Source organism: Scomber japonicus, chromosome 22, assembly GCF_027409825.1.
Source record: "Scomber japonicus isolate fScoJap1 chromosome 22, fScoJap1.pri, whole genome shotgun sequence".
Lineage (NCBI taxonomy): Eukaryota > Metazoa > Chordata > Actinopteri > Scombriformes > Scombridae > Scomber > Scomber japonicus.
In genome coordinates this window covers 5,598,346-5,623,496 of record NC_070599.1, presented here as the reverse complement: position 1 = coordinate 5,623,496, position 25,151 = coordinate 5,598,346, and the positions used below count along the sequence as shown (strand labels likewise).

Here is a 25,151-nt window from a genome sequence, read left to right as displayed (position 1 = left end):
ATTAAAACTAACCCTAACCCTAAAAAAACAACAACTAGCATCAACTAACATCTACTTGTAATGGAAAGCAAGGGCTTTATGTGAAACTGAGTTTTATTCTTAATAACTTAATCTTAATAACTTTAATGGTTGTTGCTACAATATTTTTCTCTGTAAAACACTTTGAATAGTTGGCTGCCTTAACGTACCTTAAAATACCACACCAAAATGTAGGATAATAATAATTTGAACTGTGTTCTCACTTGTTTATAATTATTTTGTTCTGTTGTCTGCATGTGGTGCCTTTATTGTTATACAGGAAGTGAAAAGCAGTTAGCTAAAGCAAAGAAGGAAACGATCAAAATGTAGTACAGCCAAGAACTGAATGATGTGTGTGCTTACTGTTCCATTAATAGGCACGTCATCGTAGTGCAGAGCCATCCCTGTGGGGCAGGCGTAGCCGTTGACTGGGTTGTCCAGGTACGGGTTAGGAGAGACAGCGCGCTTACTGGTGAAACTGGTGAGGAGATCAAGATTTATGTGAAAATGCATGTATCTTTAATAAAGTATTTCTTTGACGTAACATTTCCATGTTACAGACCTCAAATAGACACATTAGTCCACAAAATAAACTATACTATACATTGTTTAAGAACTAGTACGGTCAAGTCATCACATTGTACTGCAGAGGATACTGTGTGATATTTAAAAAAAAGCTAAATTAACTGTATAGCCCTCATTTAACTGCACTTTGGTCACCAGTTACACATGCATGCTCTGCTTACATGATTTGCTTATCACACAACTATCGTAAAACGTATATTTTTTTGCCACTAATTCTAAAATGAATGAAGGAGAAAAAATCAAACCAAGTTGGTAAAAAAAAAGCTAACAAAATAAAATAATGGCAACATCTGCAATTTCGGAAGTATTTTGGTTTTAAAAAGATGATGGGAAGCAACTACACTTCCTTTTGTCTGTCTTTCTTTCTTTGTTTGACAGCTACAGAAATATACATTTACATACATATATCCAGTGACTTATATTCACAACATATTGCTATGTCATTACAATATTAGGTTGTTTTCTTTTCTTTTTTTAACAAAATTCCGTTTTAACAGTGTTTTCATGGATAAAAATAATAAAACTAAGCTAGAAAATACAGAATTACTGAACAAAAGCAGGGAAAAGTAGGGAGAAAAGCGACGGCTCAATCAGAAGTAAATGGCAATTCTTTCACTTTGATTGCGTGTCTCTCACCAGAAGGACTGCTTGGCCAGCTGGATGACGTTGGCAGTGGTCTCGACGTCAATATAGTCGTAGTGCAAGGTGGCAGGATCGGTGGTGGAGCCGGTCTCTGCCAACAAAACTCCCAACCAGCGACCCATCGCCTCAGAGGAGGAGGCCTGGAAGTGGAAAAAGACAGGTACTGAACCAGTTTGCATGATATTAAACAACCTAAAATAGCCTGACACTAAGAGCTTAGAGCAGTTTTTATAACCAATCATTATCTTTACTTTTTACATTAATATAATTTGTTCAACATTGTTGGTTTGTTGTAGGGAATGGTCACTTCTTGCGTGTTACTACCCATCAAAGACTTGGTAATGATATGGTTTAACAAGGAAAAGAGCCAGAAGGCTAGTAGAGAAAATCGTGCAGATGCGTGGACAACATTTGAGAAAAGGCAAATGGAGGAGGTTCATATACACCAACAACATCAAATCACTGCTGGGTGGAGGAGATGCTTTACCACATGAGAGGAACAGCAGGAATAAGGAGGAGAAAACGTGACAATCATTGTATGTTGTACCACGGTAAGCACGGGAATACTGGGATGCATGTAGAACGAACCTCCAGTACAGCCACCTCCTGGCCGTTGCGAAGCAGGCGGAAGGCGAAGGGGTGTTTGTGGTCGAGGCCGGGGCTGACCTCGCAGCCTCGCAAGGGCAGTGAGGCAATGTGGCTCTTCAGGTCGTCCCGGTCCTTGTGGAGGAGCAGTTGGTTGTCTTTGAGACGGCACCAGCGCTCCCGCCAGCGGTTATTGGACAGGACGTTCAGGTAGCCTGTCAATCGAAGCCGATGAAGTCTTTAAGAACTGACAAACACTTCAGATTTCCATTCAAAGTGTTGACTATCATCTTTAGTTTTCCTAGTTAGAAGAACATGACCTGTACAATATGTCTTCCTCTAAACCCCCAATTCATTTGGCTGCTGCTTAAGCCATCTCATTCTGCCCTAATTTTCAATTCTGAACAGAACTCTGAGACCTGAACTTTTAAGATCTACTTGCTGTTTCCACCAGTTCTCACCAGGTGTCTCCACATCAACCAGGGTCTCATTAAGGCCACAATTCCAGCGGTCTCCCAAACATTTTTAATTACTTGCAGACCAACCAGTGGGGGTGGGCTTACTTTTTTTGGGTCTGTTTTTCATTTCGGTTACCTACAAATTAACAAATACAAATAGACATGTGGAGATGATGGACTGGTTATCTTCAGTGCTGAATCAGGATCCGAAGCAGGAAGTTCAAACTGATTATCATAAAATAACATGTAATAGTAGGTTATATAATTATTATTTCACTTTTTTGTGGACCCTTACCATAACCCTAACCCAATATACCAAGGCCTAGTACAGGTCCACGTCCCAGGAGAATAGGAGCCACTGCTTGGAACCGTTGAACTTTTCTTTCTTGTTCTCTTTTTCTGTGTCAACTTTTTTTGTTGCTTTTTGTGTGAACAGTGAATGCAACGCCATGAATGTTTTTGAGGAAAGTGCTCACTGTTATCCCACTTTTTGTATATTCCTTTACAATCTATTAAAGTCCTTCGGGATAATAACTCTTCTTCTTACCACATGTAGGTACGTCTTCCTCTGCTGACGAGGTCTGCTCATCCGTAGATGGCTTCTTCTTTCCCAGCCCGATGATCTTAGTGATCTTCTTCCCCGCGCCCTTCCCCACCGTCCCAGACTTCTGCTCTGACTTAGAATTCTTCTTTCCTTTTCCTGAGAACGAAGTAGAGATTATGAGTTTAATTTGTGACTTAAAACAAAGGGGAAATGAGTAAAAATACTGTTTAATGTCCTTTTCCGATTGGCCCCCTGCAGACTTAATGTGCTCATTATTTAGACAATGGGAATTACTAAGAGAGATGATACATGTTCATTTATGTTGATTCAATTATGTTTGGATGATTTGGCAGTATTGTAAATAAAGAGGTAAAAGAGAAGGAAAAGGGAGAGAGAGAGAGAGAGCAAGCAACCTTAGACTCCACTATAAACAACCATAAGTTCAGAATCAGCTGCATTGGGTTTAATCAGACCCGTGTGGGTTCAAAAAAGCTCTTTGTTGGTGAATTAGGCTCATTTTGCAATCCCAGCAACCCCACAGGTTAGAGTGGGCCGATTTCAGCTGGCCTAGTTTCTGTTGGGAGAGAGAGAGAGAGAGGGAGAGAGAGAGAGAGAGAGAGAGAGAGAGAGAGAGAGAGAGAGAGAGAGAGAGAGAGAGAGAGAGAGAGGGAGAGAGGGAGAGAGGAGTGACAGTGCACATTCTGCTGGAAGAGGACCTAAGCCAGGTCTTAAGAGGCTATGTCTCAGTCCCTCTGTCTGTCTGCCTGCAAGGCTACATGAAGAAAATAGCTCCTGCTTGGCTTTCGTGTTTAGATACTGTGGTCTGTGGCGTATTCAAATGTGTGTGTGTGAAAAAGAGGAAAACGAAAGAAGAGGAGAGAAGAAAGGCGGTTGGGGTCTGAAGACGTGATAGTGCGACGTCAGCCGACAGATCTCGAGTTGAAAAAAGAGACAGTGGAGAAGAACTGAGGGAAGCATTCCCCTTCACTGATGTCATCTCGCCCAGACGGCTAACACCGAGTGTCTGGAGCGATTCTAGACGCACACATGCACACACACGCTAATATAGTGTGTATAAATCATCAGAGATGGTTTGCACGGTGTCTTTGCCTTTGCACGCATCGGCACCTAGCTGCTGAAAATGAACGAATAGTAGTCAAAACTGATACAGTAATGACAGAAACTCTTTCTATTAAATTCTTTTTGGCACTCCAAAGCTTCTGTTTCAACATTTTTTCCACATTGCGTTTTGCTCCCTGATATGATGTGACAAACTACCATGGCGACCGCCTTAATTAAATAGGAAGCTGTCTGCGCTCCCTTTTCGGTTGCAGGATTTCTCTCTTGTCATATGAAAAGTATACAAACACACATGACACACAATGCAGGCCTGAGGTGGAAACCAGACATGCAGATGTGAAAGCAATTCAAATCTATTTAAATAGGAGGAATTATTATTATATTTTTCCCTTTAGGAGGAGAGGAGGAGGAAAACTCTGATCAGGTAAATTTGATTCCAGTAAATCAGCTCTTTTTGTTACCAGCCATGGAAAGAATGTGCCTGATTAAGCTGAAAAGAGGGTTTCAAGGGCTGAATGAAGGACTGACTGAAAGTTCAAGGAGAATGGGTGAAGTACGGCGTTGAATGCAATGGAGTATCAACTTTATTTCACTGATGAATCTGTTGTGTTTACTGGATGACAACAAATGTAGCAGGCAACCTTCTTTAGTAACCTATGACTTGTGTTTTAATGCTTGAATTGCAGTATGGTACAACACAAATACATATAGCCAGCAAATGAATAATCCACTATGGAAAGAAATCTAAATAGCTGCATAGTTTCTCCTTTAAGAAAATGTCATACAACCAATATGTTTCTGACCAGTTATCATAATGATTTACTCTGTATACAACCATCAACTATAAATGCTTAGAATCACATGTCACATGTCTTTGGTGTCACAGATGACTGCTCAGCTAATGGAGCTTTTTATTTCCTTCGCCCTCTGAGGGTGTGTACGTGTACTGGGAGGCTGAGAATGAAGAGCGCTCCATCCTGAATGATGCCTCTATACATCTCTAGAGACCACAGACCAACCAGGTTAAAACCTAACCTCTCTGGAGAAGTAATCAACAATTTTATATGACTACATTAAGCTCATGTGGGAGATCATAACTGATACTATTTCCACATTTCCCCCCGCAGTTTCACAGCAATGACACATAAACACGACTTACACAACCGAGTCAATGAATCACAGCTCTGCGCCGACTCCATAAAAGCACAACTGGATTGAAGATTTGAAATGAAGTGCTCGTGGGAAATCTGTTTAAGACATAATGTTGGAAAAACCTAACCAATCTTAATGAGGGAAGAAAAATAAGAGTGTTAAATTTTAGTTGCAGATCCAAATAACTGAGCTGAGCTGACGAGTGTAATGGAACTTCTCTCCCCGAGGGATTCTGCCTGCTCCGCAAACAAACGGTAAACAATCGAAGACCTTTTAGACCGTATCTCTTTGTTTTGGCGTGTAATCCAGCAGGGAAAGACCAATCTCCATGTTCAAACCCTGATAAATGAATCGAAATGCTCATTCGTCATGCTCCATTGTTATTAGAGTCTGACCTTTTCAGAGCCTGCAGAGATTCTCCTCTGACAGATGGGGGGAACAAAGCCAGAGCTGTAATATCTCACGATTCAACAACAATTCTTTGTTGGTTTGTTGGTTAGCAAAGATAAAAATAGTGATGATATCCTACCTCTTATTTCATTTCATTAACAGTGTTGTATTGTGTTTTATAACACTGCTACACAGTTGTACCATGTGAAGATGTTGAAACATAACACAAATCTGACATAACGATTCCAACTATGTCCACTTAATAGATTTTTTTTAAATGTTATTTCGCAGTATCCGAAAGAGCAAAGTGTGGGTGGGCTTTGCATTCTCATGGTGGGACCCTTGACATAGGTCTTTACACACTGTGGTCTCACTGCTATGGACCAGATGGGCTTATAAGAGCTGTCTATACAAACCCTGCACTTTGGGCTTGAGCTATGCTGGTCCATTAGGGCCCAACTGTGTGGGGCATTCACTATTTTGCTCTACATGTGGCCACTTGTAACTGTTTGTAGCTGCTTGTAGTTTAAAAAAATCCAATTTGGGGTTAGTACCTTGGCAAATGTTTAGGTAAAACAAGCTGTTGGGATGTTTTCTCATAATTCCTGATTCTGCTACAAGAATAAATTGCAAGAATTCAGGATGCACCAGGAATTTTGAAGAGATGAGAGGTGGTCAGCTACACGTCAGCTATGAAAACCTGACTCAAATACATGTATGACCATTACTGTCTATTTAGCATCTGTGTTTTCCCTGTAAGTTTTAAAATTCTGTTCCTACATCCGTGGTCAGTTTTGTTGCTCATGCTAACTACCTACTCCTTCTTCTTTTTGTCCATCAATCATCATTTCAGGCAGATTTTCCCAGGAAACCTCAAGAAAACACCTGAAACACTCTCCTGAACTGTATTAAAAAAAATAATCAATTCTTTTAGCAGACTTTTAATGACATGAAAATGTTACATGCCGTTGCTGTGGACTCTCACCTTGGTCCTTGCAGTCGCTGTGTCCATTCTCATGGGGCACCTCACCGTCGGAGCTCGGCCTCTCACATGATGACTTCTGGCAGCAGGGAGACCACACACAAGAAGGAGAATGGATGCACAAGAAGGTACAAAGTGAACAAAACTGTACTTTTCTGAAAAAAGACAGGTCGACAAAGGCATTAATGCACAAACACAGCTGTCTAAGTACACTGTAAAAACCCTTAAGAGCATCTGCAACATGTTATGGATGAATAATTAGGCTGCGCTCGTGTTTGCTGCGCCAAGCTGGGTTTGTCATTAAAGAGCCTCTTGATGTAGCTCATTTTCCACCACTAAACTCACATGCGTTGCATACAGGCACGAACACACGTGCAGTACAGTATGGCTCCAGTGTTAACTGTGTTTTTACCTGCTTTTCCAAACCAATAACGCACCCTCTTAACTCCAGCTCCCTAAATCTTCCTCATGTGCCATATGGAATAAGAGTTATTTGGCAAACAGCTTTTACTGCCCTGTGTGCTCGTGTTTGATTCTGCCAACAAGAGAAGTCTTTATTGGGAAGAAGGAATATTTGAAAACGTCTGTCTATTACAGCATGATCAATTTTTAGGTCCAATTAAGCAGTTGTTAAGTTCTGAGGGAGATTTTTTTCTTAAAATACCCTATTGCTTCTTAGATTCAGAAGGATTAACAATGCATCACAAATCCTTTTAAATCATTTATTGAATCTACTATGATGTCACTTTCAACACGAGTATGTTAGGCTACATCTAAAGCTGCAATAATCAATTCAGCTTATTGTTTTGGTTTAAAATCCCACAATTTAACCCTTTTAGTTCAGTCTCAGCACTTTTATTGACTTCGATGATAATACTTAAACTGGAGAAATATGTTTTAGCTTATATGGCGGAGAGTATTTTGAATATGAGCAACATACAAGATAAAATGTTGATTACTGATCTGTTATTGAATCAACAGGTGTAGACTACTTTCCACAGTGTATTTTCATAAGATCCTACGTCTAAACAGGGGCGCCACCAGGGTTTTTGGGCCCCATGAAAAGATGTCACAACCCTAGGGAAAGCTAACACCTCTGTTAAGTCATGAAATTGATGGAGTTTCTTTTGCTAACAAACGTTAAGTCGTCAAATACAGACACCACCTTGCAACATCCAAGACTTGAATTCTGGCCTTTCGTAACAAATTGATGGAATTAAAAATAATATAGTTTGCTGCCTGCTATGTTCTGTCATTTTGACTTATGAAAACAATAGTTAGCACTGGCTAAAAACAAGATGACGTCGGCTACCTGAAAGAGGTGATGATAGATTCAAATCCATCGTGAACACAGCCGAGCCAAACCAACATAGACAAATCCAGATAATTCCATATAATTTGCCAACCTGGAACTTAATCCTATATTAAACCTAAGTAATTTATGGGAAAGTAGACTATTTGCTGCTAAGATAATTGCACCAGCATTATCAATCAGCGTATGAATGTGTTTTGTTTACCTTTTCCAGTTCGGGCTTGTGCACTGGTGATCCAGATCCAGCTCCATCCAAGTCTACACTCCCATTAACACACACCTCTCTCATCACCTGGAAATGTAAGAAAATACAGCATTAGCTAACCAGAGTGCCGCTTACATTACAAAAAAAAAAAAGGGGTGGAAAGTCCACTCTCTCACACATACTGATCACTACCGAGGGAGTTCAGTTTATACGCTGCCGTGTCGAACCCAGCTGGTGGAATGCTAGGTCCTCACCATCATCATAACACATGGGTGGATCCCCTCATTTAAAAAAATCCTTAAATATTTCCTCGCACCATTGCCACATAATTAAGCAGCTCATTCCTTCAGCCTAGAGAGCATGCTTTGGGTAATGTGGGCCACATGTACAGTGAACTCCCTCCTCTCATATCCCATCATGCTACTGAATGGCAGCCAAAGGGATCATAAGGCAATACAGCACATGCAGTGCAGTAACTACAGGAGGCAGAGAGCGTGCATGCATGTGTGGCAGGAGTCTGTGGAGGGGTGGAGGTGTCTGCTACACACATTAGACACCACAGAGTTTTACTACGTCTTTGGAATCCTTATGCAATAAGGTCCAGTAGGGGTGAATGAGATCTGCAGGGCTCTGGACGGGGCGCCAGTGTGCATTACCGTGACCTCATTGGACTTCAGACCTGGCAAGCCACCGTCGTATCTGGCAGTCATAGGCATGCAGCGGTGACAGGGGTGTGCGTAGATGAGTGGTGGGCAGTTGGAAATGAGATTTCAGACGACCTGCTGCTTGCACAAATCGGCTAAGGCACTCTGTGACACACACACAGACACACACAGACACACACACACACACACACACACACACTCCCCCTTGTCTTCTCCACAAGCATTCTGAACCATCTCTGGCCGCGCAGTGCTCCTCAGCTCATTGGTTTTGGCTTGGAGGAAGCATAATTGGGTTTCGCAGGGGAAATGACAGGCTGTGGCTCCATGGGTTTGGCTCAGAGTGCGACTCAAGAGGCCAAAGAGCGGGACAGACAGCAACATCATGTCTATCTTCCACTGGAGAGCTGCGCTGCCAGACTGGGGTACGAGAACCATCTGATGATGTACTACAAATCAAGCTAAAGGAGGTAGTGTGAGTGGTGTGTGGTACTTTTGGATGCGGAAACACCACTTTCAATAAAATAAGTACACTGGTGATCGACAACTGCTGCTGCTGCTGCATGCTTTCGGGGGATTGAAGTGGTTTTTATACATATGCACCTCCCAGAACCACAAAGTTCACATTTTTATGCCATGAAATTTGCTCGAAACCTACACATACTGAACTTTTTAACCATATCAAAGACTAGTGAAAATGTGAAAACTTTATATATTCCAGTAACAGCAAATCTGCCTAGTTTAAAATAAGTATTTGATGCCTTAACCCATTTGGGATATATTATTTATCTGGTAAAACATCAAAAAGCTTTATAATCAACCAATATTCAAGGCTACACTTATGTGACAGCACATAGTTGGGCTTTTTATTGGGGGGATTTCTGATCATTTCCATAAAAATGATCAAAAATCATGCTTAATGCTCTGTGGGCTTAGACCAGTTGCCTTTGGCTTACTTCACGTATGCCACTAATGCATGAAAGCAGTGCTGAGGCATTTTCTTTTTATTTAAATTTATAATTTTATCTTTATTTGTTTTCCTTTTTTGAATGAATTCTGGGTGCATGTTTGTGCTGCAGAAAGCTGGAAGACTTTGATAGCTGCATTATGTAAAGTGGCATTTTTAACCTTTCCGATGAAGATGAATAGACATCCTTGGATTTGGATTTTCTTTTTTGGAGCAATTTACACCTTCATAATACAGCTGAAAGTAGTGGTGATGGGAAATGATGGGAGAGAGAGGCAAGGAATGGCACAATAAAGATCCTTGGCTGGATACAATGCAGAGATGTTGCAGCCTTAACCACAATGTTACCAAGGTATCCCATGAAAGGAATAAGCGATTCCACTGCTTTAATCAAAAACACTTTGAGCAAGCAACACCAAGTCCTTCATGTCTTAACAAGATGGTGACATGCACAAGATAGACATGCACTGTCAACCAGCAACTTGCAGTACGGGTTGGTCTGTCAAGGTAGCACTTGATTGCACACTTAAGAAATAAGCTGTGAATGACTGTAAATATACAACTTACGTTCCTGAAACTTAATGCAGAAAAAGACAAGAGAAGAGAAGTTAGTAAGAGATAGATATTATATTAGTCAATGGGTAAAGGAAAAACAGGTCATACTGTGGAAAGAGGCAAAAGGAAAGGGGTGAATATAGATAGGAAGACACAATTTTAATGAAAAACCAGGAAGGTATAGTACAATGAGGTAAGGTAACAATAAGGACATACGTGTTCCATAAACACATCATTGGCTGACAGTGTCTGGGAGAACCATTAACTGTAACTAGCAGGCTTTGGAAATCGTCAGGTACTCTCCCTGCCTTCCTTATTGTGTCATCCCATCTCTCAATCTTTTCCTTCCCTAACTTTTTCCTCTTCCTTCCCTCTCTCTTTTCAACCACTTTCTCATTCTTCTCCATTCCTTTTTCTTTCCATCCCTGTGTGCTGGCCATTGGGCGAACAATGCAAAATCCCAGTGGACCTGTTAGGCTTCAACATAGCCCTGTATATCTTCTGAGCCGTTTCCACATATGAACTCTGGACAATGTCCAAAGAATCAGGGCTGGAATTTTCCAAAAAATTCCCTTTCACACATGTAGCACACAGCAGGAGATAGTCTCACCCACTGGTTCGGTTTGGGCGAAGGGTGCAGGAGGCAGGACATGATACAAAAAGTATGCTGCGGTTGTAATTCAGCATTTTTTAAGCTTTGCATTAGAAATACAAAGGCTTTTATTCCACAAGACATCACAGGAAATCCTTCTTTCCATTAGCACTAGCTTCACAGTAGATTTAACGGCCGTGGATGAGAGGGGGGCTGACTGCTACAGGTTAAATACGTTATATTGAAGTTCATGGTCTGCTTGTTCAACAGTTCTTTGATAAATTGCTCGTACCATGTTCCTTAGTTCTGGATTTTGTTCCATTTATGGCAGTGAGCAATTGTAGCTCACTCGGTCTTTGAATTCTGCTGTATTCACACATCGGACTTTACGTAGACTTTGTACTAGGGAGCTGGCAGTGCAAGTTCCTCCTGTACTGTGATTGTCCAGTATTCATTATTTCAATTTAGTGGTCACACATACAAACTACTGCCTCGATTGAGTTGTATGTATGTATGCCGTGTGAGTTCAACTTTTGGGTGGCTTTTTAAACCACAATAATAGTTGCAACACTATGCGGCATGGCAAGACAAGTTCAGTGAAAAGGGTGGTCGGCAAGAGAGAGAAAAATATTTTTTAAAAATAAGTCATTTGTTTGATGTGTCAACCTCAACAAGTACCAAGTATGATGTCACAAGGTTGGCCACTGGTGGAGGCTGCTGAGTCTGCCATTGCTCACGAACCAGCTGACACAGTAAGAATAATATTATGCATGCAGATGTAAAACAAACTGAACTGAACATTTTGTAGCTGGAGTCTATCTCCATAAATTGACAGTCAGTTGGTAGATTAGACTACTTTACAGTGCTGCTCAGTGCATCATAACAATTGGTAAATGTTCAATGGATTGTACTCATATAGCACATTTCTAGTCTTCTGTGACCACTCAAAGCCAACTTGCTCATCAGATGGAAGCTAACCATTCAGACACAGTCAGTCACTGTTGGCACAGCCATCGGGAGCAATTTGGGGTTAAGTATCTTCCCCAAGGGCACATCGACATGTGGACTGGAGGAGCCGCGAATTGAACTGCCAATCTTCTGATTGGCGGACAACCGCGCTACCTCCTGAGTCACAGCCACCCCCAATTGCATCCTATAGCCTGGTAGTAGGCACAAAGGTACTGGTACTGTACTGTCCTTGTTCCTATTGTAATTGCAGTAGTCTAGTAGTAGTAGTAGTACTAGTAGTAGTAGTAGTAATAGTAGTAGTACTAGTAGTAGTAGCAGTAGTAGTAGAAGCAGCCTAGTAACATTATTATGATGAGTAGTAGTATTGGGAGTGGTAGTCGTACGATATAATTATTAAAATGATGATGATTAGAGTAATAATAATAATCAGTGACAACCATACATTAGATTTATAAAGTACTCCTTTATATAACACATGAAGGCATTGCATTGCTGGGCCTGTGTGTGGGCTGGTCTGAACAAAAGTCCAGGACTGAATTTTGGTACCAGTTCATCTCTGACTGCTGTTGAAGTTTAATGCCTCTGGGTAGAAGACGACAGAAGAGTTGGACTAAAAGAGTTGAAGGGAATGATGAGGAAATGAGTAAGTGCTTAATACCCAGTGGTCCTAGCAACACTGGATCCAAACACAGACACAAAGAAAACGCTAATCTTTCTGGCTGGATGCCACTCTAACACACCCTGAGACTTGGGAGAAACTTCACTCACTGCTCTGCTAATGACAGCATACAGACTTCAAACCAGACTTGTCTTGCAAAGGAGGGTGTGAGCGCAGAGCTTCAGCCAACTGGATCCAATGACTGCTGATTGCAGCAGCATGACAAACTACATGTGCATCGATTAAGCGAACAAAAAGCTCCAGGGTGATTGCGAGAGTGAAAAACTAACTGCCGTGGTGTTATCAGTTCAATATGTTTCCAATATCCAGGCACCTGACTAAATATGCACTGAGACCCAGTTTCTCCAAGCAACAATTAGTACAGTTGTTACTAAAGTTTGGGTGGTGCAGAGATTTGTATATTTTCACGGGTCTGGTTGCAACTGCCTGCAGATACCTCGGCCTCGGCGAGGTTACCTGCCCCAGCCAATCAATAAACAACGGCTAATTACCATTCGGAACAAGTAATCGAATCAAGAAGAAAAACACCAACGGTTTTGATCCATGTTTCCTGACAGCCATAAACATGAAAAACTAAGTGGGGAAAGACAGAGAGCAAACACTGCAAATAAGAAGGCTGGTGTTTCCATCAATGGTCTGCGGGGCAAAATTGCTCCACACTTCATTTTTTAACAAGACCTTCGGCGAGTAATGAATAAAAAAGTGCGCCTCAGAGTCCAAAAGCCTGTTGGTAAAACTGTAGCAGAGGGGAATGCAGTTGGCAGAGGCCAGCAGGCACAAATGATTACAAAAATACCATTGCACAAAACGAAAAGAAGAGATCTTTAAAAATAGCGCACAATAGATTGTCAAGGACAAACAAGGGATTCCGGGAGACGCTTAGGAAAGTGAAGCAGAAGTAGGGTGAGGGTTTCTTTTTAAATCCAAACACCAGATGAGGCCTGTCTTCCCTCCTGTGATTGAAATAGAAAGAGCCCAGAGGTGCTGGCACCACACTCACAACAAACGGACGGAGAGATTGAAAAGCAGAAAGCACCGGAGCCTATTTGATGTCGGCGGGGTAGGTTTGTTTTGCAGACTTGTCGAGCGTCCAGAAGAAAAGATCAGAGAGCAGAGGAGAAGGAAAGAGAGGGGGGTGGGTGACAGAGGCAGGGAAAGAATGTGTGAGAGACAGAGGAAAGGGATCAGAGGAGGACTGCAAACCAAACATCTTCACATCAGAGAGAAACCAGCAGAACCACCTGTTCATAACAAACCACCAATCATACAATATCAGGAAAAGGCTCATCCTAAAGAACAAAAACCAGAGAGCTACACCCTTCATTCTTAAATACCAGCATCTAATTTTACCTTCCTGACAACAACATCCGAAATTAAACTTTCAAGCACATCTCAAGAATTTCACCCCAGTCTGAACTACGTTTCAATGATCTATGGTAAGCTCCACTGACGCTGGTATACAGCTAACTTTACTGTGTTTGACAGCTCTCTACTTTATGCAATGAGCCACATGATGCTGTGGTTTAAGTAATTTTAGAACAGCTAACAGGGCTTCAGGCCTCTTCACTGTTTAGCAATCATATCTTTGGCAATGCTATGCTTTAAGAAAAATGGTCAATGCAATTTTACAGAAGTGTCCAAGATGAGTCTCAATTTGTAAGAAAAGAGTAGAAATGATTCAAGGTGAGTAAAACACTCAGTAATCAAATGGGTTCTGCTAACACCATTCCATATGGTTAATAGTTATAGCACTCAATGTCCACTCAAGGTCCACTTACTTGCTTGCGCTGGGGCTTTTGATCGCATCACACATTCTAAATCATCAGGTTAAATTTGTTGTACTGTCCAGCCTCTGACTGACTTTAAAGATCACAAGAAACTCTGGTTCTTGCTCTTATTTCCCTCTCCTGCAATTACATATATGAAGCCCTGTGATATATTTGCATCAATTTGTGTCATCTTGGGCAAATTAGTGTCTACTTGCATCTTTGCATTGACTATTAGGGTTCATAGTGTCACCTTGAGCCACTCCTCCGCCTGTTCTTTGCTCTGCACTGCCAGCACCAGGGCGTCCGCTCCCTGGTGGACGATCTTCAGTTCATGCTTCTTCTTCTTGCCGTCTTTGGGAATGTGAGTGATGCTGCAACCAGACAGGGTCAGCTCCATCTGGGGGTTGTGGTCTTTGGAGGTTTTGTAACACTTAGAGAGAGAGAAAGAGAGAGAGAGGTGGAATGTTAAACTGGAGGAACTTAAAATGTTGCTGGTATGATGTTTCCTCAATCGCCAATGGGGGGTAACTTCTTTATTGTCTTTGTTAGCCATAAGCTGCATGTTTATACATGTACAGAATTGCCCTCACCAGCAGTTTGTTATCCTTGATGACACAGAGAAGCTTGGTCCACTGGCCAAAGCGTTTCTTGCGCAGCAGGAATGCACAGATCCGGGCGTCCTTCACCAGATCCATAGACGCTTCCTCAGAGGGCCACTGATGACGCATCTTCTGACCTTTACCATCCTCCTCTTCCTCATCATAAGACTCATAGGAGCTGCTCATGGCGTCCGAGTCATAGTCTGAGAGGTGTGGGGTATGAGACAATAAGATAGTAAGATGAGCAGAACAAGACAAAAGACATGGTTCTTCACTGTTTCTCTTCAGCAGCATGGCCCATAAACTACTGTCTCTATGTGTGACTCTATTGTATCAGTGATGCCTATTATAAATCAGTCACTCACTGGATGTGATGTATTCAGGAGCCTTTCCAGGAGTTAAAGGAACCGCTTCCTCATAGTAACCTTCTGGTAGAGAGGAGCTGGGCAGAGGAGGAGGGCCGCTGTTTGGAGGCTGCAGAGAAAAAAGAAGATTCTATTAGTCAGTGCAAAGTTCTCACCTCAGCGAATCCTCATGACACTTAAACTGCTTTAAGTCACTATGAATTAACTTATTAGGGTCCGAGCACTAACAGTGAGAAGGCCTTTTTGCATTTGAGGGAATTCATCACTGCTTGCAGTTTTAATTTCAACTTATTTTAGCATTTTCACTTCAACTGAATCTTTAACTCCTTTCCATGTGTCATTTACAGTTCAGCTGACAACCTTACTCCCATATATAACTTACAATGAATACACTGACGATGAAAACAAAAATGGAGTTCAACATGAGATCAACTAAAATGATAAAGTTTTATCTTGTGAGTCTTTAGTGCTGGTGGCAACAATCAGTAATAGTCATTTATCTCCCCATCAGCAAGGAAGTAGTTAGCTGTAATTTGTGGCGTCTGTGGCGTGGGAGAGGAGACTCTTCAGATTTTCTTGATCAGAGCAGGGACAATACAAGAGGAGGCATTTATAATGTTATCAGTGCAGCACTCATAATTGGCCGGTGTCAATGAAAAACAGAGCCTACCACTGTGCACAAGATATTTCACTTAACTCAGAATCTGAAAAGAGAGAGAGTAGAGGTCCCGGAGACTGGAGAAAGAATGCTTGTGAGGAGGGAAAGACAATAATTACAAGGTACTGTGTGACAGAAAAAAACAGCGAGTGGCCAAGAACAGTGTTGGTTTAAGAAAGCTATATTAAAGTCTTTCAGTAATGACTAGAATTGAATGTAAGAACGAGTCGATACACAAAATAAAGAAGCAAAGCTGAGAAAACCAACTAATTGAAAAAGCTGGTGAAAGCTGATATGTTATTGCGTGGTGAATAATTAGACCTTGCATGGATTTAAGGTATTTCATGGTATTATACTGCAGAGCTCATGAGAGGAACAGAGAGAGAGAGACGCAGAAGGAGAGGGTGGAGTGTGGAGGGTAGAGGGAGAGAAATGAGACCCCCTTTGTTTGGATGTGTTCCCTTTGGCACCACACAATCCAGCAAATCCAGTTGTTAGAGCGAGGGATCAACTGCACAGCCTGACGTGATCCGTCTTGGATGGTGCTGAGCACCGTTCCTCTGACGTTTCACCTCTTAAAACTAACAGAACTGTGGTTATAAACATCAAATCTGATAATCTCTAAGCACACAGAAAAGAATATCTCACTGGTTGGCATATGTCACTGTGATTCCAGCATTTCCACACTGTAGAGAACTGCTTACTGTAGAGTTAGGTCATATTTAGCTGAATTGTAACCTCCATTCACACAAACAACCATTTGAATGCTGAATTAGATGTGTTTATTTTCCTAAAACAGCTAATTTAACAGGCCTGCAGATGTTTTCTGTAGCTAGCTAGCATTATATGTCTTAGCTAAAACTCAAACTAATCTCACATTATAATCTTACCTCTCTTTTTACTTCTTATTTTTGTAATATTTATAGCATGAAATCATAAAACTAAGCATGATTTTTGCTAAGGGTGAAGCATTTTTTTGATAATACATCTTAACGTCAGTTATTAGCTTACTTTCCTATTGTGCTAACCCTAACCCTCCAAAAATTGGATAATGCTTGAGAGTCAATAGGTCTTTATCACAAAAGCCATTTAGACTTGTCATGGTAGGAAAAGCACAGGTTTTACTAATAACACCAACAAGGGCTCTGTTTATTTCAAGTGTCTCAGTATAGTCCTGACAGTGTGACAATGAGCCTAAATAGAATTCAGCTGTTATTAAATGTGATGATTTACACCTGTGCTTTTGTGGGGTCACTGATGTCAAATGGACGTTCACCCAGACTGGTGAAAATAAAGATTTTTTTTTTAAGGAAGTACATTACCATGAAATTATGCTTATAAACCCCTGCTTACATGAGCACATCGGAATATAGCATGGTCCATTAAAAAGCAGTGTTTCTTCTGGAGCGTCAGTCTAATAAGTAGCCCACACAAGCAAGTACCAGACAACCTCAAAGTGTATGAAATGTTGTCAAGCCATAAAGACCTTATAAGGCTGCACTCTAAGTCTCTCTGAAAGCGCTTTTCACAAAGACCATGACCAAGCTGCAATGCCTGCAGACTTTTTTCCTCTTATGGAAAAGCCCCTTTGATTTCTCTTTTTATTTTATTTACTGATGGTGGTGCCGATTTTTCCCCTGCCGACTCGGTTCTGAAGAGGAGAAACTCCATAACTGCTATGAAATTCTATGTGCTATGGGCCATTGGTTACAGCTGACCCAATCAGGCGTCAGCCCTGCAGTGATGTCAGCATCCATTGCTGTAGCAACGTGGAACATTCATAAAAGCTGGCGGCGGGCTTCAATGGCGAACTTCTTTAAAGGGTAGAAAGTATGTGTCACTGCACCTTCAAAGTGGACAGTCTAACATCACAGTCATTCTGCCATAATTATGGTGTTGCTGTAATGAAAGAGAACTTTGAAATTTTGTTTGAACAAGCATATCAAAAGAATGCCAAGAGAAAGGCTAATTTATTAGAGACACTACTACATTTGCCATTTTTTTCAAAGATGACCTTTAATTTACATTTTTATTCCTTTTGGCCTGAAACACATTACTAAATGTTAGAATTTGGGTATTTTTCTACAAGTTATTTATTATCCTTTGGTTATTTATTTGGAAGGATACTCCATGTAGTTGATGTTGACATTTAATGAGTTTGAAAATGTGCTTGGAAAGAAGTAGTCTGTGAGTGGGAGGATTTATTGTTGACATATCTGTGATGAATTATTCTAGAGTCAGGGAATATTCATTAGCCTTTCTTCTGGAGTTTTCAACCCTTTCCCCTGGCACTCTTCAGTGAATGCAACTTGCTAAGGCGGGATCCCCCTAGTACAGGACCTGACCAAAGTTCCATTCTTAGGTTATATTAAGAAGTTACATTCACTGGTGAAATAAGTGCTTTTGAAAGCTCTGCTGCATAGACGCTACAACCCGTCACATGGTTTTCCTCAGCATGTGCAGTGCTGACCTTGGGGTGGAAATGGACATAGAGCCTAAAGGCTGACGTACACCCAAAAAACAGGGCCCTGTATTTTAAAATGAATTAAATCATTTGTCAAATCCACAAATTTCCATTCATTTCCTGAGATTTCCATTTCAACTGTCAACATCTACAAAAACCCCACTTGTGCCATTACTTGTGTTAAATCCCACATGAGGTACTGTCCCATTTGTTAATATTAGCGCCAGCTCTGTACATTTAGTAATAAGTTGGGGTCAAGGCCTTAAGAATGAAAGATGGAAGAAGATGAAAGATAAACACTGATAAATACCAGGCCTATAACACCATTCACCCAACAATCCATTATAAATATTTAAAACTCTTTCTCCCTCAAGCCAAATGCTATAGTCTTCCTTTCGTCACTATTCATCTGTCTTTTTTTACTGTTGCACAAAATAGATCCATCTCCAGTCATCTAGAATCTAGCTGTTTTCTACAATCTTGATTTTTAAGACTCAGTGAAATGATGTGAATGACTTATCCTAATGAAATAGTCATCTGTGGCATTTTTGGTTTGCCATGCACAAAGCAAAGTCGTGTTTCTTTGTAGTCTTTTCTTTTGTCTCACTCAATACATCCCGCTCCTCTTAGCAAATCCTCTTCTCTTCTTCTTCCGCCCATTTCTTCTCTTTTCATCCATAAGACAAGTGGCGAGCCAGGCCTCTAGCAGAAACCTTATCGCATCTCCTTAGGGGGAAACAGCGGTTCGGTGAACTCATTTCTTGGCTGGGATACATTGCCCTGCTAAACTCCATGGCCGCTAGTACTCTCCTCCCTATCCCAGCCCAAAAGAAGAAGAAAAAAAAATCCCCCCAGAGAGGAAGACAGAAGGAAAGAAAGGCAGAGAACTGAAAAGAACACAAGCACTCAACCTCAACGGTCAAACAATAGAAGAATATCAGAATATCAGGTCTGAGAAGTGGATGTGAAACTGGACTTGTTTGCGTTGGTGGAGGAGGATTGTTGATATGAGGTCTGTAGCTTCATATCTCACATCACAATGACTTCCTTTAGCAAACTTTGAGTCAACAATAATACCATTAATAATCATGCAGAAGACGATTGTTTGGGGAAGCATTTTTCCCTGAGTGCAGCAGAATACATTACACTACACTCCAGAGAATGTGATTCCATTGCTTTGCTATGTGGTGACTCAAAGTTTGGAGGCACTGGGGTTGAGGAAAGTGTGTTTGCATACACTGCATACACACACACACACTTGTATACAGACGTGCGTATGCTTGCACTCCCCAAAACAACAGCTTGGCCGTATCACACGAGAGATCTGCAGATCGATTATGCTGCAACACACTGAAGCTAACAGGAGTTCATTGCGGTCACAATGCATACCGCCCCTCTGCTGACCGTAAACACACACTGCGTAATCACCAACATGTAAAAGTCCACGTTTCACTGCAGTCTAGCTCGGGGTTTTCAGTGCTTCACAGATCTCTGCTCACTTTATCCATACAGCAGAAACCTCATAACTACAGATGTTAACTCGCCAGTCAAGCTTCTAAATCTTCACAACCGAGTTTACATTAAAAGAGATTTCATTGTAATGAATTTGAATTATCTTTGCGTAGAAACGAACAGAGACTCCAGGAGGTCAATAAATAGCTACAGCATGGAACTCCCAATAAATCATAACTTTTCATTTTTACAACTTTTTTTGACAATTAAATATACAATATTGCATGTTAATTTATAAATTTAGAAGTATTGGTGGGCAGATTTTTGACCTTTGGACAGAGTCAGACTAGCTGTTTCCCTGTTTCTAGTCGTTATGCTAAGCTAAGCTAATTACCTGTTGTCTCTAGCTTCATACTTAGTGTACACATATGAGAGCCATATTAATCTTCTAATGTAACTTTCAGGAAAAAGGAGAATTATGGATAAAATATTGAACTAGCCACTGTCTAACTTTTTCTTTGGGTATTCCCAATAGTAGATTATGTGTAGCTCAATGAACCAAAGATATAATAATATATAAAACAAAACAAAGTTAAAATGCACTCCAGTGGTGAATAGTTTACATTAAAAGATTGAAACGGATTTGTAGCTCAGTCTTTTTAAAATCTGAAAAGCTGTTTTTCACATGAAATAAAATGCTTCTTCTAAATATTTTAGTTTCCAAAGGCTCTCAATATAACCTCCTAGACTTTGGGAGCAAACACTGAGGGGATAAAGCATGGAAACTATATTTCAGGATGTCCATGGCCTCGCTTTCATTCAGGTTGCTCAGCTTCAAATTTTAAGAAATGCTTGAAGGCATATGATTATTTTCAGAGATTTTCAGTCGGCAGTCCAGGACCATTCCAAGCTATCTGAAACCTTCTACAGTTTCAATAAGCTGTCCGCCAAGTAAAAATGTGTGTTGCCCTTTTTTAAATAACATGATGGAATGAATGTACTATGTAACTTGTTTTTGTCTTTTTGTTTGCTGGAGAAATGTTCTTGCCAAAGTAGAGACGGAAAACAAAGAAAAAATGACCATCATGAACCAAAATCAGAAATGCAATGAACATGTCATGTCAGGGTCTCATTGCTGTTCCTCCCTGACAAGAATACATTTCCAGAGGAAATACTGCTACAACCATAAGTAGAGCAGTATGTACAGGTCATGTGCATGGATGCAGATCAGAAATGTCAGAATTCCACAGTCATAATGTGTAATTAGGTAGTGGTAAAGAAGTCCTGACCTTGGTTTGGATACTTGGAGTGGGAGGTTTGTCTGCTGCTCTGGCCCTGGCCCTGAAACTTACATCCAAACATTTATGCCAAGTATCCATTTTTGCCCTGCGTAGGAGGACTGGACACGAATAAATGTTTCGACCATGGTGCCAATGGGATGCTGGAATGGATAAACTGAGTGGACACAGGAAAGCCACTCCCTTCGGAAAGGCTTTGGAAAGGGAAAACTGCATTTTCCCATGATTCTTGGCAAATTACCTTACATTGGGTAATGGCACATATTTTTCTAGCTAAAGCCAACCCTAAAATATTTTTGGACAGCAAACATTGCTGGAATGAAACCAGTTTGACTCGTAACCAGTAACTTGGTCAGTAGTGCATTGATGAATGACCATTTCACCTTTACATACAAACTATATTTTCAAAAATTGTACTTCATTTGTTATGCTACTGGACAGCAAATGACATGGTAGAGTGTCCATAAAATAGTACAAATACCTTGCTATGGCTGCGTTCTGGGAAGGGTGTTTTTAAGGTTCACTGACAATTTTAGGAGACTCACGATTCAAGATTCACTTTATTGTCCCACATTGCAGGAAATTTGGAACGGGATTCTACCCACGCTGCATCCATAAAAAACATTCCACATACATAAAAGACATGGTAAGACAGCCACAGGGAACAAGAAATATATCTAAGAACATAATAGTAAAACATACAGTAAAAAAAGACGGAAACATCCACTGATGTTAAATGGATAAAAAAAACCTATAGCACAGAAAAAAGCACAGAATGTAAAAATAAAGCACTGTTGGTTTTTATATTGATTTAGCGTTATTTCATCTATTGAAGAAGGGATAAATCCGACAGTTCCTGGGCTTGCATGGACCTGTTTGAATCATCAGTGCAAATGACGAATAACTGTGTAAGAAAATATCTGCTTATCTGCTTCTTTGATATAAAAAGACAAAGGTACACGTCTCTTTTATACAACGTAAAGACAGATGTCAATTGAGACTCCCCTTGGTGCATTCAAGCAGTTTGCCGAGCTAAAGTCAAAGCAGAACCTCCAACATACATTCAGCTGTTTAAATCTATTCCAACAAAGCTATTAGGGTACTAATGATGCATTATTATATTATTATTAGATATTTTGGTCAATACCTTTACATTTCTATAAGAATACAAAAACACATATTCAATGCTGTGGTACAGAATATACAGGTCCCTAAAAGAACCAAAAAGGCTTGGGAAGAAATTTGGTTTATGACGGTGAATGACTTCATGAGAAATGATAAGACTTGAGTCTGTAATTTCTATCATTTAAGACAACTACTACTTCCATTTGAAGGACACATGGCTGTTAATGAAAATACCTTCAGCTCCCACAAGGTAAGGATTATCTGTGAAAGCTCTTTTTAAGGTTTGCTCAAAGCTTTATTTATCCAAAGAGGGGTATTTTGCTGAGGCCTACGCTCTTTTCCAGCACCACCCTGCCTCACAGTTATACACATTCACATCTGGGAGTTGCACAGTCCAACCACAGTCTTCTGCTGTCAGCCTCTGGTCACCGTTGCACTTCTACAACCGGAGGTCAAGTGTTTTGCTCGAGGTCACCTGAGTGGTAGTTATTTGATGGAGGGGGGGAATGTTTCTCCTTTTCTTTCCTTGACCAGATTATTGCAGCTGTTCCCAACTGCCCCTCTCATTTCCAAGCTACTGCCACCCATTATTCAAGCACACGTGTGTTCTGTCTTGTTTCCCGATAATGCTCAGATGAAAAAAGACTGCTCGAATGTTTCAGATCAGCTGTTGCAGTATCAGCACACCTCCAAACCTTTGAAAGATTTTCAATTATGACTACAATCCTTGTCTAACCATCTTCAATAAAATGAGAAAGACATGGGAAAGACACATGGGACATAGTTTGGACAGCTATCCCCTTCCCCCATACATTCTTCAAAGCTTATGCATGAGGTCAAGCTAAGGCAATGACTTAAAAAATAAATGGATGCCAGATTGCGGGAAAAGATGAAAGCACAAAAAGCAAAAGGCTGTAGTGATAGTAACCCATTAGCCTGCAGGTTGACCCAGCATGGCCTGCCTTTGTCCCAAGATAACCTTAAGCTTGTAAAGGACAGAGAAATGGTTGAAATTTTACAGCTTGTACTGGATCTCCAAAGGAGTAGTAAAATTGTATTGTAACAGTGTGTATACCATACATGCAGTTTTCCATGGAATATTATGGTCACTTAAGTTGTGTTTTAAATTAATCTACTTGTAGAAGTTGTAAAAATTGGTAAGGAAAAACCAAAGACAAAAAACTATAGCCTGCTGTTGGCTATTCGTATACACTAACATTCAATCATCTCAGACACTCTGTATATATGAATCTGGGTTATCAGTTGAAATATTGTGATTAACTAACCACAGAATACATTATGGTGGTTGCAAATGTGGCAGCTGTCCAGCAGCACTACTGAAAGCTTCATTGTGTGGGAGAGGAACTTAATCCGGATGCCAGCTGATTAGCCAACACACACCCTTTACATAAGAGCCCTCTTTTACACCACACACATACACATACATACTTGTATACATTCACACATAGAAAGCACTGGTCTGGAAAGAAACAAGGAAGTAAAAGACAAACTAGACTAACACACACACACACACACACACACTAAATATCTCTAAAATTCCTCTCTATGTAGGACTCGAGGTCTCGTCCAAGCTCTGGACCTGCCAACCCCTGCGATACACATCTAAGTGTTCCACCTGGCTGTTTATACATGAACCACCCATGCTAGTGTTACCTCCAACATTCACACGTAGAAAGCGTTGGTCTGGAAAGAAACAAGGAAACAAAAGACAAACTAGACTAACACACAGATACACACACACACACACACACACACACACACACACACACACACACACACACACTAAATCTCTCTAAAATTCCCCTCTCCGCAGGACTCGAGGCCTCGTCCAAGCTCTGGACCTGCCAACCCCTGCGATACACATCTAAGTGTTCCACCTCTCTGTTTATACATGAACCACCCATGCTAGTGTTACCTCCGAAAAAACAAAAACCTTTCTCACAGCTACCATTTTAAATTCTATTCTTCCCTTCCCCTCAATCACTTTCCCTCCTTCCTTCCTCAGGCTGGCGGCTTAAGTGTGTATTTTGCAGGACAGGTGCATTCACCAGAGTGCAGTTACTGGCGGACGTGCCTGCTTGCTGGCTGAGCTGAAAAAATAACTGAAGAGTGAGACTGGGTTGGGTGTTTCCTGCATTTCTCTCACCTCACAATGAGGTGTAAATGTGGGTCAGCAGCAGCCGGTGGGAGCCGGTAGGATCTGGTGGGGTGGGGTGGGGTGGCCCTGCTTTAACTGGAAGGGAGCCATGTGTTAAAAAGTAGGTACTGTACATACTGGAATGGAACCAGTCTATTGTAACATCACTAAGGGGTTAGTCTCATGGAGGGACTGCAGAAACACAATATACATTTACAGCATTCAGTCACCTACAGCAGGCATCAATCAAAGGTACATCAAAGATAATGTACTGATCATATATTATGAGTGAAACACATCAAGGTATCAGTATATCGTATACTGACAACCCTAATCCACTAAGAGAACTTAATAACCTGGAATCTCCCATTAGCACATTTTGTAAGAATCTGTCTTGGTTATAGGTTCTGCCTCGTTTTCCACTATGTTTTCCACACCAGAATATTTCAGATATACTTAAATGAAAAGGACACGTCTTATGGTGACAACGACACCATTACTTTTTTCAGCACTGTTTGGCAGATGAGTACACTTCAGTTCAGTGAAAAAAGTGTTGTGGATTTTAAACGTCAGTATAAAGTCATAGAAGAGCCCCCACCCGACACCTCTTCCAAAGAGTGCATGATGTGTTTGCTTGATTGATGCATTTTCAGGCCATGAAACTTAACCATAGTGGTTGCTGCTTGCTTGCTAAACCCTTCTCCATTTCTACCTAGGCTATGCCCCATTGCCCAAATATGGATTTTTATGCTTCGGCAGCTGACTAGAGGCCAGTAAATGGTGAACCACCAGGATTCACATCATTCCTTTAGAAGTCTATGCGTAACGTCACAATCAGTACATTTCTTTGTTCTACAGTCAGCATATGCAGTTGTCAGCCACACTG

At 41.0% G+C, this 25,151-nt stretch overlaps 1 protein-coding gene across 1 annotated transcript in view; it reads right to left on the bottom strand.

The window, feature by feature from the left end:
• afap1 (actin filament associated protein 1) overlaps positions 1-25,151 on the bottom strand; it is a 65,713-nt gene that overhangs the window by 8,136 nt on the left and 32,426 nt on the right. Inside the window, exons 4-12 of the mRNA XM_053343300.1 lie at positions 15,111-15,219; positions 14,737-14,948; positions 14,397-14,576; positions 7,954-8,040; positions 6,440-6,515; positions 2,836-2,988; positions 1,834-2,045; positions 1,240-1,385; positions 382-496 (exon numbers count right to left, since the gene is read on the bottom strand). Coding sequence (XP_053199275.1) covers positions 382-496; positions 1,240-1,385; positions 1,834-2,045; positions 2,836-2,988; positions 6,440-6,515; positions 7,954-8,040; positions 14,397-14,576; positions 14,737-14,948; positions 15,111-15,219 — 1,290 coding nt within the window. The remainder of the gene's footprint in view (positions 1-381; positions 497-1,239; positions 1,386-1,833; positions 2,046-2,835; positions 2,989-6,439; positions 6,516-7,953; positions 8,041-14,396; positions 14,577-14,736; positions 14,949-15,110; positions 15,220-25,151) is intronic.